This window comes from Mastigoproctus giganteus, chromosome 5 (assembly GCF_048544385.1).
Source record: "Mastigoproctus giganteus isolate SK-2022 chromosome 5, ASM4854438v1, whole genome shotgun sequence".
NCBI classification, from domain to species: domain Eukaryota; kingdom Metazoa; phylum Arthropoda; class Arachnida; order Uropygi; family Thelyphonidae; genus Mastigoproctus; species Mastigoproctus giganteus.
The window spans coordinates 4,395,724-4,414,585 of NC_143579.1; the positions used below are offsets into that span (position 1 = coordinate 4,395,724).

Below are 18,862 nucleotides of genomic sequence, written 5' to 3' on the forward strand. Positions count from 1 at the left end.
GGTATGACATTCTAAAATGTACTACATGTGAACCCATGCACCTACATATTAGCAGTAGTTGAGCATGATGCAAGGAAGCAAGTTTACACAGCATCAGCCAAAAAAAAAAAAAAACCCTCCCCATTTCACCCATCCAATCACTCCATACGTTTGTTTAGTTCAGCCATAAATTTATTTAAGCTATCAACTTCAACAACAACAGATGGAAGTCTGTTCCAGCAATCAACTACCTGCTGGCTAAAGACAAACTTCCACAGATCTATTCTACAACTGTTTTTCCTCAATTTGAATCTATGTCCCCTCAGGTTCTTAGTTTGACCAAGCGAAAGTATCCTATCAGCACTGAGCCTGCTCAAACCATTCAAGGCCTTATACACCTCAATGAGATCACTTCACAGGTGCCTTGTCTCCAGATGCTGCAAACTGCAGAACTTAAGCCTTTCTTCGTAAGTGCACCCCTTTGTTACTCTCACCAACCATGTTGCCCTTCTCTGTACTCGTTCTAGCAATTCTACATTCTTCCTAAAATGAGACCCCCAGGACCAGTATGCAGTACTCTCAAGGTGTGCCCTGACCATTGCCTTATACAAAGGGATAATCACCTCCTTGTCTCTGCTAGCAAAATTCCTATATATCATTGACGAAACTCCATGACCTGCTCTAGCAGCCCATCTGCACTGCTCAGAGAACTTCATATCTGACTGCAAAATTACCCCCAGATCTCTTTCATTCTCCACCTCCTTGAGTGCAGTACCATACAGTTGGTAGGTTTCTCTTGAGTTACTGCTACCCATATGCAGTACTTTGCATTTGTCAATATTAATCTTCAGTTACCACTTCTCAGCCCATCTGCCTAACTTTTTTAGATCCTGCTGCAGTACCATCACTTTATCCACTTGCAGCAACTTGCCCTTAATGCCATACCACTGTACTTCCATGTGCAACAGTATCAAAAGCTTTCCTGAAATCCAAGTATATGATATCAAAATTATTTTTTGCATCCAGTTCCTTTGTGACCACATCATAGTATCCAATCAAATTGGTTAGACAAGATTTTCTCTTAACAAACCCATGCTGTATTTGAACTATTACTGTAGTCTTGTCTAGGTGATGCCGTATCATCACCTCTTTAACTGGTGACTCCATTATTTTCCCCAGAACAGAAGTTACACTAACAGGTTTATAATTATTTATGTCACCCTTTGAACCCCCTTTGTGAATTAGGATGCATTTGCACATCTCCAGTCCAAGGGGACCTCCCCTGAAATCTAAAGATATACAACATTGATGCATAGTATGGTTTTAGTCTTCTTAGAAAGCAGCGTCATTTGAAAGGAGGTACAGGAGCTTGTTCTTGATAGGGCCATGGCCAGTAAGGTGGCTTGCAAGTTTGAGTGAACCAGGTGAAGCATTGTTTATCCATGTGTTCCACTGTGGGGATAAAGTGCTTAATGACGCTGCCCTTAACTGTGACAGATCACCATGCCTGGCATATGGACGTCAACTTGTTCCATATATGCATTTATTTCTAGCTTAACGTCCAAGTTGGAGTGGATGCAAATCCCAAGGAATTTTATCTCCTGATTTTGTTTGAACGTGGAGGGACAGTCTGCAGAAAGCCACATGGAAGTCAAGTAGTAACTGGCCAGTGATGGAGCATGGCAGTAGATGTTGTCCCACATGCCGTAGTCATTTGTAGGAGCATCAAATGCTGGATTCTGTGAATGTCCCTCTGGATGATGACTTTGTCAGAGTGGTGATACCACACTGTGGCACTGTAGGTCACAATTGGAATACAAACTGCTTTGTATAGCTATTTGTTATTTGTTTTTTTTTTAGGAGCATTAGCAACTAAGGCCATATTGCTCCGAGATATGCGGTGGTCATTCCCTGACCTTTCCGCATCCTCCGTATTTAGTGGTGACGGGCTCGAACCCCAGTCTAATCAAGAAGCGTGTGCTACGCACTGCTGCTCCTTCCCACCTGGCTAAGGAGGCGCCTGCTTTGTATAGCAAACATTGGGTTCCTCACTTGAAGCTCTAGCCCTTTCTTGTAAGTCTGGTAAGCATTTCATCTATTGCTTACTGCATATATTGAGACAATGGGTATGACATTCTAATATGTTCTACATGTGAACCATTTACCTACATATACAATATTTTTAACACTCCACAATTGGAAAAATTTTCCCAGCCAAGTATAAGGTTTTAATTAAACCACATAAGTAGTGAATACAATTTTAAATAAAGGAATTATAAATTATGTTGAAATAATCCTATATTTTATTATTATTACTTTATTTTTTATTTGCAGTACTGGATGATTAAACTATTTGTGTTAGTGTGTACATATGTATATATATATATATGTACATCTGTGCACTCAGATTAAGAAAAATAGTTTAAATTATAAAATACTGTGTGGTCCAATCCACATATATTTTCTTCGTGCCATATTTTAAAGAAAAAAAAAAAAAAAGAAAATACAGCCATATTTAAAGCAGAACTGCTCTTTGGTAAAATATATGTTATATTTGTAAATTCTGGTAGCTATCAAAACTATAACATACCATCATCTTTTTACATAAATGAACCAGATCTTCCAAATCCCATCCATTGTTTAGTCCATGCTTCTCTAGTACTGACCGATGGGCACGGTGCATATTTTGGTAGAATAAGCAAGCACAACCCTAAAAGAGAGGAAAATTACAAACTAATCTATATAATAAACTTTATAAATATGTAGCATATCTTGTTTTATTTTATAAAATAAAATATTTGAACCAGTATTTTATTATTATTACTTCAGTTTTGGATAAAAAAACATCAAACTTTTGTTGACAAGAAAGCTGAATATGAATTCAGGGATGCATTGTGTAATGTACATTTCTTCCCACACAATTCTTATTGCAAGGACATAAAATTCTTGCCACCTCAACCAGAAAGGTGACAATTCATTTAGCACCTTATCAATTCAACCTATTTAAAACACACACAACAATACAGTTTATGAGAGACTTCATTTTTTTTTATTTATTTTATGCGAATTTCACATTTTTGAAATCATTTCCTATGTATCTCCATTTCTTTCATTTCATTTATCTAAATTTAAATTTTAGTCTATGCCAAGTATCAGATAGAAAACCCTGTGCAATGTTTGAATGTATTTTTTTCATTAATGAAAGAGGTTATTTTTATTTTATCTTCTGGATCTGTCCAAATATATTTTTGCAGTTTTAGCACTGGCCAAGGAAATTTGCAAAATTTATTACAATTTACAAGTTGTGTTGGTAAAACAAGTAAGTTTTAAAAAAAAAAAAAAAAAATTTTAATTCATTTTAATTATTACTTAGTCAGAGAGAGAGATAAAGTATGATTTGTGAACTTTTAATTCAGTATGGAGAGTTGTACTATCTTAGTTGATATTACTGTAGCCATACAGTGCAAGGAAGTAACAGAGGTCAACTGGATAGGTAACTATCCAGTTGACCTCTGGATTTTTTCTTCATATTATCAACCTCAACTACCTACAGAGGACACTTGTTCAGTAGTCAACCATTTGCTGGCTAAAAGAAAATTACCCACCCCTGCAAATTCTGGAATTCTTTATAACAGTGAAAATTCTGCCTTTATTCATTCTCTTTTTATTCATTCTCAGAATAAAAAGAATTTTTATTCTCAGAGCCTTATAAATCTCAATCAGATCTCCTCTAAGTTTCCAAGCTCTGTAGGCACATAATCGAAGTCTTTCCTCATACGGTCGCCCATTTGCCAACCTCACCATGCAAGTTGCCCACCTTTGGACCCTTTCAGGAAGCTGTGTCTTTTTTTTTTTAAATGAGGTCTCCATACATGGACGTAGTATTCCAAATGTGGTCCTACAATTGCCTTATAGAGTGGGGTTATGACCTCCTTATCACCATTGGCTTTCCTGGTTGCCTGTTTATGCTGTTCAATAAACTTCATATCTGCCCGAATTGTAACTCCCAGATTGGTCTCTTTCCTCTATAGAATTTAATTCTGTAGAGGAAAGAGATTGGGGTTGCCATTACCCAAGTAATAGCAACCCAAACCTTGCATTTTGCTGCACTAAAACATAGCTGCCAGCCTTTCTGATTATTCCTGAAACCTATTCAAGTCATCCTAAAAGAGTGCTGCTTGACACTGATCATTAATGCCTCTCCCGATCTTCACAGCCTCTGTAAATTTGACATCACAACCTTTATCCCATGATCGATGTTGTTTATGAAAATCAAAAACAATAGTGGCTCAAGAATTGATCCTTGGGAGACTTCACTTCTGAAATTACACCGTTTTGAAGAATATCCATTGAGCACAACCCTCTGCCTTCTGCCCTGCAGCCACCATGACATGTTCCAGCTTATACAGTAATCTATCATGAGGGACTACTGAGTCAAATGTGTGCTAAAACATTTGACTCAGTGGACTCAGACTTTGTTGGACTAATGTTATTAGTGGAGTCCTTCAGGGTTCAGTGTTGGGTCCATTGTTGTTTTATATATTTGTAAATGATATTGATGATGGTATATCAGGCTTAATGTCCAAGTTTTCAGATGATACGAAGGTTGGCAGGGTTGTTAATGACACTAATGACAGTACACTGCTGCAACAGGATCTAGAAACGTTGAGCAGATGGGCTGAGAGGTGGCAAATGAAGTTTAACATTGAAAAATGTAAAATACTACATATGGCAAGCAGTAATCCCAGAGTAACGTATCAACTCTGTGGTACCACACTGACAGTGGTAGAGAATAAAAAGGACCTGGGGGTCCTTTGTAGGTCTGGAGGCCTCATTTTAAGAAGGGTGTAGAGCTGTTGGAACGAGTACAGAGAAGGGCAACAAGATTAGTGAATGGAACAAAGGGTTGCTCTTAGGAAGAAAGGCTTAAGTTTTGCAAATTACAGTGTCTGGAGACTAGGCACCTGCGAGGTGATCTGATTGAGGTGTATAAAACCTTGAATGGTTTGAGCATGCTCAATGTGGATGGGATTCTTCCTCTTGCTCAGAATAATCACCTGAGAGGGCATAAATTCAAATTGAGGAAAGACGTGGGGAAGTTTGCCTTTAGCCAGTGGGTGGTTGATTGCTGGAACAAACTTCCATCTGTCGTAGAAGTTGATAGCTTAAATAGATTCAAGGCAGAACTTGACAAACATTTGGAGTGAGTGGATGGGTGAAATAAGGGTTTTTTTTTGTTTTTTTGGCTGATGCTATATAAGCTTGCTTTCTTGCATCATGTGCCTTTGCTAATGCTAATGCTAAAATCCAAATAAACTATGTCAAAATTATTTTCTACATCCCGCTCATGAGTAACTGTGTTAAAATAGCTTACTAGCCCGACTGGTCTGGTCCTTCAGTAACCCTAATTTTAAGCCTTAACTTAAAAATTGACCCCCTTGAAAAAAAATGAATTATTTCCATAATTTCTACTCAATATACATAAACAAAAGTGTTTTCTTTGATTTCGTACCTTTAATGTGCAACAAAATCTATTAATTAATTTGAAAACAGCAAAAATGTACGTTCATATATGATTTTAAGTAATTAAGACCGCAAAAACAAGCGGTCGTTCATTTTGATGATATAATACGTCACTGCATTTGTTTGAATTTCATTCATCATTGTAACCGCTGGCTAAAGCAAATCAACACACATGGAGCCATAATTGACTGGTCAAGCTTACATCATCAGCGTTACCAAGGTAATACAGAAAGAAAAAAATAAGTAAGCAACTGTTTCTTGGAAAACAAACAGTTGCACATCATTACTCTTGAACAATATTTTGCATTATAGCTCTGTGACAATATTTTGCTTTACATAATTGTTGTACGTAACAATTACAAAAGAATTGCAATGAATTGTTTTTGAAAAACAAAAATATTATTTCCTTTCTTCAATATGTATTGTATCTACTAATACAAAATCAAGGAAATTCATCTATTGGAAGTCACAGTGGAAACGGAAAAAAAACTGTCATAAAACTGATAACACAATGCGCATTAAAAAAAAAAAACCTTTGCTTTACTGTAATTGTTTTAGGGAACAATATTGCATTACTGCTATATTACAATATTTTGCAATATTGCTATATTACAATATTTTGCATTATAGCTCTGTTACAAAATTTTGATTTATGCAATTGTTGTAGCAAACAACAATATCGGTGTGCAGGACATTTTCTGAATGTATATTTTATCCTCTAACGAAATTTCCAGAAAATACTTCTGTTGATGGCTGCATTATAAGTTATAAAATAATTCATTGTTGTGTGGGTAGTGGAGAACATTTTCTGCTCCTAACATGTACTCTGTCAATAATCCCTCTGGAAATATTAGCATCTGGATATATTAGCAAGTGAACTGAATTACAAATTTAAAAAATTGTCGTATAGCTTGTCCTTGAATGCAAATGACTACATTTACTTTCTTTCGAATGACCACATGTTTTCTCATTGTACAGATGTTTCATTGTGGAAAGTTCCTTACAGTCAAATCAATCAGTAGTAGTCCTTTATCGTACCTAAAGTAATTCATTATGGTGGGGGAGTGGAAACGGATTTGTTCTAATTGATGTAGCACTTTCGAATTTTCACAAAGCGGATCTGAATACAATGTAAATTAGAAGGACAGTAAAAGAGTCAATAATTGGTGCCATCTGGGCAGCATTCCAACAAACAAACTTTCTGTTTATACTCTGGGACGCCTGACCACACATTCAGAGGAGATCCTAAGATAGATAGAATACAAGAAACAGTGCCACATTTAGCAGTCACGGGCTTGATTGTGTGAAATAACCTTCCTACAGTAAAAAAAAAAAAAAGAGAGAGAGAGAGAGAGAGATAGGGAGTAAATCTATTTTTCAATAGGGTATATCTTTTTATTGCAGCTCAGAACTCTAACAGCATATGACCATGGATGGTGAATTTATTCAGCTTGTGTACTAAAACAGAATTTCTCCCTTTGTGATAACATCAAATGCATACCAAGGGAAATACTTTCTTACAATACTTTTTGAACAACCTGTTAGCTGTAGTTAGCCATAATTAGCTTTGTGTTGTTAAAAAATATTGCAGGTTTGTGAACAATACACATTTCAAACAACACATTTCATTGGCATAAAAGACTCATCTAGTACAAAGAGCATGCAAGTTGGACATTAGAAGACTGGAAGGTGTGCTGGTTGAATGAATCACGTTATTTACTCTACATGAGGCTCTTCATCCATCATACATGGTATCAAAAGTGCAGTTGTATGGGGTGGGGTGGGGCATGTTTCACTGGCAGGAACTTGGACCCCTGGTGCATGTGGAACAACATATCAGTGGTCTCCGCTATTGTAAACTGCTTGCTGACTGTGTACATCCCTCTAAGTTACACTTTTTCCGGAATGGCGATGGTGTATTCCAAGGTGACAATGCGCCGAGTCATCGGGCACTTGTGCAGGAATGGTTTGAGGAACATAGTTCTGATTCCAGCATATTGTTTGGCCTCTGAACCCCCCCAATATCAGTCCCATGGAGCACCCTTGGATACACCAGTCACCTCCATAGCTGACTGCATTACATACAGCTTGGTTGGTCATACCTCCTGAATGCTTCCAACATCTTGTTGATTCAGTGCTATGTCGGATAGCTGCTGTACTGAGGGCAAAAGGAGGACCAGCAAACACATCCCGATTCTGGTTCGCCTATCTTTATTACAAAAAAGTCGACCATTTCCCCAACAATAGTCTCCCAATAAAACTGAATCTCCTTCAGCCATTGTAGTATGCACCTGACTATTCTTTTCTTGGACCAGAATTGGTGGTGAATCACTTGGCATGTCATAAGAAACTTGTCTCTGATGAGTTTCCAGTTATATTTGTTTCTAGAACAAGAATGTGTTTCTTCGGTGACTCAAATTCTTCTTGTAATGCACCAAATTCTAACTGAGATCAGCACACTCCTTACATCAGGTGCAAAGAAAACATTCATCAGCTGAGCTAGGTTTGCCTACTAGACTGACCTTAGAATACATGCCACAGACTACACAATTGATGAACTCAGGACTCACACTGGAAATGCTCCCAGGCATTTCCATCTCAGTCACGATGTCCTTGGACTTAGTATTGTAAGTGGATCTGGAAACAACCAATGTTCAGGAAATATTTGAACTTAAGAAAGATTACAAAATTTTAAATTTACAATATATTATGGAATTTAAATTAACAAAGTATTACAGAGATTAAACTGCACACCAAAACTTTATCTACTAGTGAATAAAATGTTCATCCGATGTTAATTCCCTTCAGCATTTCAAACATCATTTCCTGTTTGGTTAGTACTGGCAAGAATTAAAACCTGTGTTAAAATAATTTCAGTTCTCTTGATTTGCAATGGCAACGATATATGGATGATGTGTTCATGGTCATTTCTTGTGCATCGAAGCTGCTCCTCCTCCAATATCTCAATTCCTTATCTTCCCATATTATTATTATTAGTCATATGGTGCAAGGAAGCCTGAGGCTTATGCTGCACCAGCCAAAAAAAAATTTCCCACATTACCCTGGGAGTGGGGGGGAAGAGAGAGAGAGAGAGAGAGAGAAAAGTAGAAGGGAATCACCAAGAAGGCAAGAAAGAGAAGAATGATGATATCCAGCTCAGGACCCTAAGTTTGCCAAGCTCATACTCACCAGATGTGAGTATGGGCTTTCTTTCACTATGGAGACAGAGGTGGATCATGGTCTTCCATTTCTAGATGTCTTGGTTTGATGTGTGGTTTCCTGGTTGGTGATTTCAGTGTACAGAAAACAAACGTGCTGTGTACAATTTACTAATTATAAGTCGGCACATGCTCCAGGACATCTCATAGTACAGAGCATTATTAGTCAGGCATGGTCTCCATTGTAGCAATGCTACTGACAAGAATGATGACATTTACAAAATTAGGGCAGATTTATCTAGGTACAGATATCAATTCCATGTTTTCATGGATAGATTTCAACAATCTAATTATAAGTCTGTCTCCTGTTCTGATTGCAATACAGCTTATATCCCCCACTGATTGGCAGTATCTGCACATCTTGCCAGGGTGTTACGTCGCTACCATATTGGTTATGTTTGGCTCTCTGACAGGAGGTTGCAGTCAATGATTTCTAGGGTTAAATCAATAGTTTCCTTGTGGCAATGATTCAGTTTATAGGATTACATGCCTGGATTATGGGGTTTATTACAATGGCAAGTCCAAGTACCCCCCAAATGCTCAAAAATTGTATTTTTAAGAATTTGGGGAATACTTGGTATTTGTCAGGCCAATTTTGTCCATTCTCCTACTGTGGAACATTATTGGTGAGAGCAGAATGTGAATTGTAACCCAGCTATAATGTTGAAATTTTGGCCTGTGCACAGAGGATGCTTGTTATTGTTCCTGATTAGAAGAGTTCCATACAGCTCTTCTAATCAGGAACAGCTCTTCTTAGCTGTGGCAGGTTCCAAACATTAATTATAATTGTGAAACCTGCATACAGCTATTATGGAAGCAATCATTTTGCAACACGGTGAGAAATGGCAAGCTAATAAAATGCCAAACATGTATCCTACTTCTGCAGAGTCCATTGGGTGATGTTTGTTTCTTTTTCCTCTCCCCTCTTTCTTCCTTCTTTTTTCACCATCCGTGATTGGCATTAGTTTGGTTCTAGTGCCTTAGTGTATGGTATTCCCTTGCAGGATTTAATGATGTGTCACACCTTATCTAAGTTGATAAAGGAGCATATCGCTCCGAAAGCTACTTGGTGTATATTTGATTTAATTCTCTTAGTCTTTATATTTTTATCGCTTTTAGTATATTTAATTAGTATCTGTACATAGTACTTTAAAAATAATTTATGTATATTTTCTTTTATTTTTATATTTCTTAATTCTCACTGTATATTTTTAATAAAGTTTTATTTTTAACGTTTCATCGGTTGTAGCAATATTGATTTCCTAGATGTGTTAATACAATTGTTTTTCAAGATAACTTATCTATAAAAATATGTTTCCATAAAATAAACAAAAACATTGGAGTCACCACTTAATTTTTAATTATAAAACTGATAAAAAAAACAAAAGAAATCTCACGTGTGGGTTTTCCAAAAGTTCATTGCAAGCTTCAGTTTTATTGTCTGCTCTTGATACTTCTGGATGAATACAAGTGCGATTTCTACTTGATAAAATAGTCATTCTGAAATGAAATATTAAGTAGTGTTATCATTCAGCTATTGCTAAACCGATTAAACAATCAAATAAAGATAATAATTTATAATAAGTTTCTTAAATTGAAATTGCAGATGACAGGTTAAAGATTATTATGACAATTTTTAAGATGGCAGGTTTATATCACCTTCTGGAAATATAAAATATAAATTTTTGTCAAATCTCAAGAAAATTTATTTTATCATTTTGGCCACTTACCCTGCACTCCTGCTTCTTTGTTGTCCCGATTATTTAAAAGCATCCCCAGTGGTGCTTTTAAGTAATGTTTATCATAAGTGCCAATTTGACATTTCAAATTACAATAGACAAAATTAATTAATAAGACTATTTTAATAGCATTATTTATTATTCAAAACATTTTTATAAGATTTCCACAATAAAAGCTTGTTATCATCATATTTCTTATTGTGATTTCTTTTTTTACTGTTTATATCTGTGGCTGCATGATGACCACGAATAAGCCATATTTTTAAGTATTTGCTTTCATTGAAGTCTTTGAGGAGGCCCTAGCATTTTTATAAACAATAATGCTGACACAGTAGGTGTTAATATGATATTTTATTTCTTTTTAACTTCCAGAATGTTATTTGAGCACTTCCCAGCAGAAAAAAAAAAAAAAAAAAAAAGACTAGACTAGCTTTAGAAAAATAAAAGATCCTTTTCTTTGTGAAAAGAAGAAGAAAAAAGTGGGAATTGGAAAGGGGAGGTGGGATGTGAAACAGAAAGAGAACATTACTTGCCAGACCTTGCAAATCCAGTGTGGTGGGAATTGTCATGCAATTAAGCTACCATTTCTCAATAATTACTAGCTCAGTCACTGCAGAGCACTTTTGGAATGAACAACATCTTAATTATAATCCATGTTCCAATGTTGAGGCATTAGATTGCATTCATGACTCACATCAACTCATGTGGATGGATGGAAGCCCTCCATTTATAACTGAAGAGGGTTCCACCATTATTTTACAGTGTGACAAGAAAAGGGTGGCCTAATTGCATCATCTGTACTGCACAAAACTATAAAAATTATAACTCATTACACTGTCACAACGATATGATAATATGCATTTCACTTCTAGGTATATCTGTTTAAGTGTACATACTGAGGGTGCTTGATATTTTCTATTTCTACCTTACTTCTATTATCAAATGTCTTAAGTTACAGTAAAACAATCCTGTTTGCAAATTTACTTTTATTTTTTATAAGTTATCTGTATTGAACTGGAATGCTTAAATTTAGGAACATCTGATGGGAAATGGAAAGCAGCTTCTTACATATTTTGGCATATTAGAATTTCCAAATGTTGCAAGCAAGTTGTTGCATCAAAAAAAAAAATAATAGTAATAAATAAATAAAAAAAAATTATAATAAAATAAAATAAATAAAAACCTTTGCCTAGGGCCAGTAGGTACAAACTCCTTGAACTTCCCAAAGTGTTCAACCTTGGTAAAGCTGGCAGGTAATTTATTCAATGATGAAGCAGATTGTTGGCTAAAGACAAATTTCCTGAAAGCCCTTCAATTTATATTTATGCCCAGTGGTTCTTACCTCCCCTAATAGCAAAAACTCTCACTTTCATTCATTTTATTCATCCCCTTTAGAGCCTTAAAGCCTCAACCAGATCCCCTTCCAACCAAGTATCAAGTTTCCAATCTCTGCAAACCACATCTTCAGTCTTTCTCTACTGATGTGCTTTTGTACTCCTTACCAGATGGCACTATCAGAGTAGAATGAGTCATTTGTTGTTTATTTCAAAATAATTGGCTATGTCACTTGAAAGTGACATGGTAATGTAGGTCTGCATATAGTGCTATTCATGTTTTTGAGAAAATTACTAACTTTAAAGAACAGTGTATATCAAGTTCTGTGTCAGACTTGGGGGGGGAGGGACCACTACAAAAATCTGACATGTTAAAATTTGCTTTTGCAGAGGAAAAGCAATGGAAACTTATATATCTGAATAATTTGCAAAGTTAGAATGACAGTTTGGGACATTCATCCTCTGGAAAACAGATGAAAATGCAATACAAATAAAATAATTAAAAAAAAAAAAAAAAAAAATGTTTCATTAACTGTAATTTAGTTAACATGGTGTGGATCTCATTTTGATCATGCAAAATTTGAATGCAATAAAGACTGCAACCAAATTCAGGCCTCATTTGCTAACAAAAAAAAAAGGAGAATGGGGCAATGTGTATCAGGACATTCTGGAAACACTTCAAAGAGACTGCTGCCTGTGATGACCTTTCAAAGGTCACACAAGTAACAAAAAATGGGCTTAATAGGTATAATTATGAAACAAAACAAAAGCCTTCACAATGAATGAGCCCATAATTATCTTACAGGTCAAACAAATTCATTTCAATATGAGAAGCATACCGATTATTTTCTGACACTGACAGAACATAGCATTAGAAATTCACTGTACACAGATGACTTGTGAGTCAACATTTCTACAAAATGCTCTATGGCATTTTTCTTCCCCTCTGTCCAGGAAATTTGCAATAAAAAAAAATTGCAGTGAAGATCTGATGACATTAAATCAAAATTGAAGTAACTGACACCTAATACCATCTAAGATTTGAACTTAACTGAGAAATTTATTCAAGGAAATGTAGACTCTGGACTCAAACACCACATGGAAAATCAACACTTTTCTGTAACATTACTAATTAGCTGTAAATACCTTATGCATGTTAAAGTTAATTTTCACGTTATATTAAACAAAGCTAGCTGCTGAAAAAAATTTGTTGATAAGAAGTTATGTTAAATATTAAAACAGTAAAAGAGGCTGTAGCAGTCTGGTTTTTTATTCATTCTCACAATTCTATGGAAGGTGAGGTTTTTGAATAGTCTACATGGACATTTTTTGGCTTGCTGGAGGATATCTGCATTTCTTTTTGGTGTCTCAAGAATTTTCTCTTTGAACAGGCATAAGTTTGAAGTTAACACTTTTTATGTTAATAGCATTGTTCCAGCTTTTATAAAGCAAGACCCCTTAAAAATCTTTATATAGCACCTGTTATTATAGACAGAATTGAGGTGGCTTTGAAGTCCCGCTACAGCTTGCATTCTAAAGCACATAGAGGTTGGTTCAGATTTCTTCACTCTCCCAAATTGAATGGCTTTCTTTTGCTTTTCTATAAAGGCCGCTGTAGCCTAGTGGGCAGGCGCGCGGGTGCACAAGTACACGTGCCTTGAGTGACCAGGGTTCAAGCCCGTGACTGCTGAATACGGTGCTGTTTCTTGTATTCTGTGTATCTTCTAAACTCCTCTGACCATTTGGTACTCCCGGAGTAGAAACAGAAAATTTAATTTATTTATTTATTATATTGTTGAGATGGCAAAATTCTCCATCATATATTTGGGTGCACTAGAAATTAAGGTTATATATTGGGTCTCTGAACCTTTTCCTGTTGCCATTATAGGATTCCTGTAGATATTCTCGAGGGGTCTTGAGCCTAATAGGAGGCACGGATATTAAATTTTTTTGCTGTTTTGGCTATTTGTTAGCTAAGTACAGTAATAGTCTCGATATTCCTTTGGTTACTATCTTTTTATCTTAAAAACTGTTTGGTTTCTTCTACTATTACCCAAAAGAAAAATAATGAGACTATTACCACCCTTACATTCTAGCACTTAGCCAAAAAAGCTAAGTGCTAGAATGTAAGGGTGGTAATAGTCTCACTTAGCAAGAACTGCTAAGCAATTCAATATACTTACTATGTAGGATCCTAGGTCTCTCAAGAACAACAAACAGTACAACAATATAAAGTTACCTGCCAGTGCAACAAAGTATACACTAGAGAATTGCACTGTCATATCAACAAGAAAAGAGAACAGAAGACCACAAAAAATATATTCAGTCAGGAAGAGTGGACAAATCTGATCCAGTCTTATATGCTTTAGAATGTGGGAGGGTATGGGGATATGGAGCAGTGAACTCCATTCTGTCTATGGATAATAGCTTCCACTATAGAAGGAATTTTAAAGGGCTTACTTTAAGAAACAATTCCAGAAAACACCAAGAACCTTGACTTCCACAAGAATCTTGAGACTAAAAGACTTTTCAGCCAAAAAGAAATAGTACAAAGTCACACCTGCTACAGCTAACGGAGAGAGAGGATAATATAGTGAGCTTCTGTTTTGTTTTAACATTTAACATAGCTATGTAACAAAAAAAAAAAATTTAGTAGCTACATTGGTCAATATAACTTGAAAATAAACTGTTTATAGTCAATAGCCAACCAAATAACTTTATAGATTTTCTTTTTAGTCAAGATTTATGCAATTCATTTTGGTTTTATTTAACTGTATTATGGTTTATAATAACTATGAACATGCTAAGGCTTTCTATGAAGTCAAAAGTTTTGTCTAAAGTTCTAAATCATAATTAACTAAATACTTATCTAAAAATTTGACATTGTTAAAGTATAATCAGTCACTACTAATTTCCACAAAGTGTATTTCATTACACACTGATTTAGCTAAAAGGATATTTTGAATTAATTAAACTTGATAACAAACTGCAAACTTGGGTTTGAAATATCAATGTTAAGCCAAGATTGCTGAGTACATTAGGATATTATGATATCATATATTTGGATTTCAGGAAAGCTTTTGACACTGTTGCACATGGAAGACTATTGTACAAATTGGAGTAGAATGGTATTAAGGGTAAGTTGCCAAAATGGATAAAAGGATGGTTGAGTGGGAGAAGACAGAGGGTGGTAATTAATGAGTGCTGCTCGTCGTGGACTAATGTTATTAGTGGAGTCCCACAGGGTTCGGTCTTGGGTCCTCTGTTGTTTTGTATATTTATCAATGATATTGATGAAGGTATATCAGGCTTAGTGTCGAAGTTTGCAGATGATACATAGGTAGACAGGGTTTTTAATGACAGCAATGGCAGTGTGCTACTGCAACAGAATCTAGATAATTTGAGCAGATGGGCTAAGAAGTGGCAACTGAAGTTTAACATTGACAAATGCAAAGTACTGCATGTGGGTAGAAGTAATCCCAGAGAAATGTACCAATTGTGTGGTACTACACTTAAGGTGGTAGAAAATGAAAAAGACGTGGGAGTAATTGTGCAGTCAGATATGAAGTTTTCTGAGCAATGCAGACAGGCTGCCAGGGCAGGTCATGGGGTTTTGTCAATGATATATATAGGAATTTTGCTAGCAGGGAAAAGGAGGTGATTGTCCCTCGGTATAAGGCAATTGTCAGGCCATGCCTTGAGTACTGTGTACAGGTCTGGAAGACTCGTTTTAGGAAGGATGTAGATTTGCTTGAGCGTGTACAGAGAAGGGCAACAAGATTGGTGAAGGGATCCTCTTACCAAGAGAGGCTTAAGTTCTGCAAATTGCAGTGGCTGGAGACTAGGCACCTGCGCGGTGATCTGATTGAGGTGTATAAGGCCTTGAATGGGTTGAATACGCTGAATTCTGATGGGATAATTCCACTTGTTCAGATTACGAACCTAAGGGGACATAAATTCAAATTAAGAAAAGACAGATGTAGAATAGATGTGCGGAAATTTGCCTTTAGCCAGCAGGTGGTTAATTGCTGAAACAAACTTCCATCTGTCCTTATGGAAGGAAGTTGATAGGTTAAATAAATTTAAGGAGGAACTGGACAGGCATTTGGAGGGAATGGTGTGAATTTTTTTTTTTTGTTTTTGGCTGATGCTGCATAAGCTCATACACTTGCTTTCTTGCATCACATGCCACCACTACTACTACTACAGCGTATTTCATTTTCATCCATTCTTCATTAAGTTTCAACATAAAAGCAATAATAAATTTCATAATTAAGCTGAAACCTTAGGTAGTGTTAAAGCTTAACACCTTAGAATCTTGTTTTTATACTTTATAATCTTGATTTAGTGATCTAGATTCTAGAATATCCCATCTATGCCTTTCATATATCATTTAAAATCACACAAGCATCGTCACAACCATGAGGGAACTTCAAAAGTGCCGCCTCCGTAGTCAGGTGGGAAGGAGCAGCAGTGCATAGCACACGCTTCTTGATTAGACCGAGGTTCGAGCCCGTGACCACCAAATATGGAGGATGTGGAAAGGTCACGGAATGACCACCGCATATCCCTGGAGCAATATGGCCTTAGTTGCTAATGCTCCTAAAAACTAAATAACTACAACCTTCAAATGTGGCAGTGTGCAAAATATTATTATTATTATTTTTTTTTTATGAAAATCCCAAACACAAGAGGTATTAGAACCTATAGTACTTGGTACCATGCTTGGGTTAGAGATTGAGAAGGCGAAAGAAGATATTTGTTGACATTAGACTTGAACTTCTGTAGACTGTAATTTTCAGGAAATACGTACAAAGGAAGGTTGTTCCAGAAAACAGCAGTTGAAGGAATAAACGAGGAAGATCAAAAGTTAGTTCTGTGAGTTTTAAGTTGGACAGTAAATGGATGTTGGCTGGTGGCGGCACGTGTTAGGACTGTTTTGAAAGAGAGAGCAGGAACAGCAGAAGCCAATTCAGAAGAACAGTAAACATGGAAGTATCCGTAGAAAAGGCATGCAGCAGAAACAGTACGTCTATGAGACAGCGAGTGGAGAGACTCTGTTAGAGAGGAGTCATAAATTAACCTAACTGCCCTCTTCTGAATGGAATCTAGAAGCCTGAGAGAGGTTTTGGTTGCACCGCCCCCCAGATGTGTGAACAATATTCCATGGTAGGGCAGATTTGAGATTTGTACAGAGTGAACAGCTGTTTGGAAGAAAAGTAACGCCAAGAGAAAAGAGAAAACCAAGTTTATTAGATGCAGAGGAAGCAATATTTGTAATGTGCTTGTGCCAAGAGAGATTAGAAGTCAGGGTAATCCCCAAAAGAGATATATCATTTTGCCTAGAAATTGGAGTGTTACCAAAGATAAGCATAGGAGCAGAAGAATCATTTTTGTAAGATATAAGACAAGACTGTGTCTTAGAAGGATTGAAATCAGCTAAGTTGTCTTTGCCCCACTGGAGAATTACTTGGAGTTCGGCATTTAAGGAATTGGTAACAGATATTCAAGAAGTTGAAGCTGATTGGGCAGGGCAAGGTTTCTCAAAATGGAAAGTGGAATGCAATGTGCTATCATCGACAAAACTATGGATAGGATTTCCAGTCAATGGAAGAAGGTCATTAATACACAAGAGGACAAGAGTGGGGGGGAAAGAACTGAACCTTGGGGGACACCAGGATTAGTGGAGAAGCTAGAAGACTGAACCATCACCATAGAAGACAAAGTGACATCTACCATCGCCCTCAGTGAGCGATCAGAGAGAAAGCTGGATAACCAAATACAAAAAACAGTTGGCAAACCATAAGATGGAAGTTTGTATAGAAGACTTTTATGCCAAACATGATCAAAAACCTTTGAGATGTCAAGAGCAACTGCTTGTGTTTCAAACCTTTCCATTGAATTTGTCCATAAATGGGTAACATAAGCCATAATATCACCAGTGGATCGACACTGACGGAATCCATACTGGCGATCGTTGATCAGATGGAAGGTTTCTAGGTAGTTTAAGAGTTGGCGGTTAATTGATTTCTCCATTACTTTAGAAAGAGTAGAAGTAATTGCAATGGGACGATAATTGAATGGGAGGGATTTGTCACCCTTTTTAGGAACTGGCTAGATGTGAGCAAATTTCCAAGCAGAAGGAAAGACACCTTTGGAATAAGAAAGTGAAAAAAGCGTCAAAGAACAGGAACACAGGTTTTGAGAACAAGTGGAGAAATACCAACAGGATCTGGAACTTTCTTAGCATCAAGATTCGTCAAAATCCTAACATCCTTTTGTTTGGAAGACCACAGGAGGCATTGAATGGAGCATGTTGGGAATGGTGGGAAGTGTTTTACCAAGATCATTAATACATGAGTTGGAAGAAAAATGGAATGCTAGCAGGTCCACTTTATCCTTGGCTGAAGTGACAACAGAACCATCTGGTCTTGACAGAGGTGGGCAAAAGTTGCGGCCAATAGCTTTGTCAAGAGACCAGAATGCTCGGCTACCATTAGGGCAAGAAGCAAGTTTTCTACTCTTAGAATGTTCAAAATCTAGTTTGGACTGATTAATAACTGCTTTACAATTGTTGTGAGCTTTGGTGTAGGCAGAAAATGAAACTGAAGAATTGGAAACAAGCCAATTATGATATGCAACGTTCTTTTCTTGAACAGCCTTAGCACATTTATTTGAAAACCAAGGTTTAGATAAAGGATGAGATTTTAAAGTTGAGTGTGGAATAAAGGATTCCATTACTACAAGAATAATTTCACTGACACCAGAAGTTTCAAAGCAGTAATCCAACCAAGGAAAAGAAGAAAAGAAATCTTGCAGGTTATCCCATTTTGCATCCTTGTAATGCCAAACAACACGAGGTTGGGAATAGCCATGAGATAAAGGCTCCTTTGGAGAAGAGAGAGAATCACCAAGTTGTGATCTGAGGTGCCTAAAGGACCACTCATTTTGACCGTGTACTTAGAAGGGTTGTTTGTGAGAAAAAGATCAAGTGTGTTGGCTGTATGGTTAGGACTGTCCGGTATTCTTGTAGGTAAATGAACAATCTGTGCAAGGTCATTAGTAATTG

At 36.5% G+C, this 18,862-nt stretch overlaps 1 protein-coding gene across 1 annotated transcript in view; it reads right to left on the reverse strand.

Moving 5' to 3' along the window:
- LOC150085137 (Fanconi anemia group J protein homolog) overlaps window positions 1-18,862 on the reverse strand; it is a 331,818-nt gene that overhangs the window by 201,800 nt on the left and 111,156 nt on the right. The window contains exons 9-10 of the mRNA XM_090373843.1: window positions 10,118-10,220; window positions 2,570-2,689 (exon numbers count right to left, since the gene is read on the reverse strand). Coding sequence (XP_090229969.1) covers window positions 2,570-2,689; window positions 10,118-10,220 — 223 coding nt within the window. The remainder of the gene's footprint in view (window positions 1-2,569; window positions 2,690-10,117; window positions 10,221-18,862) is intronic.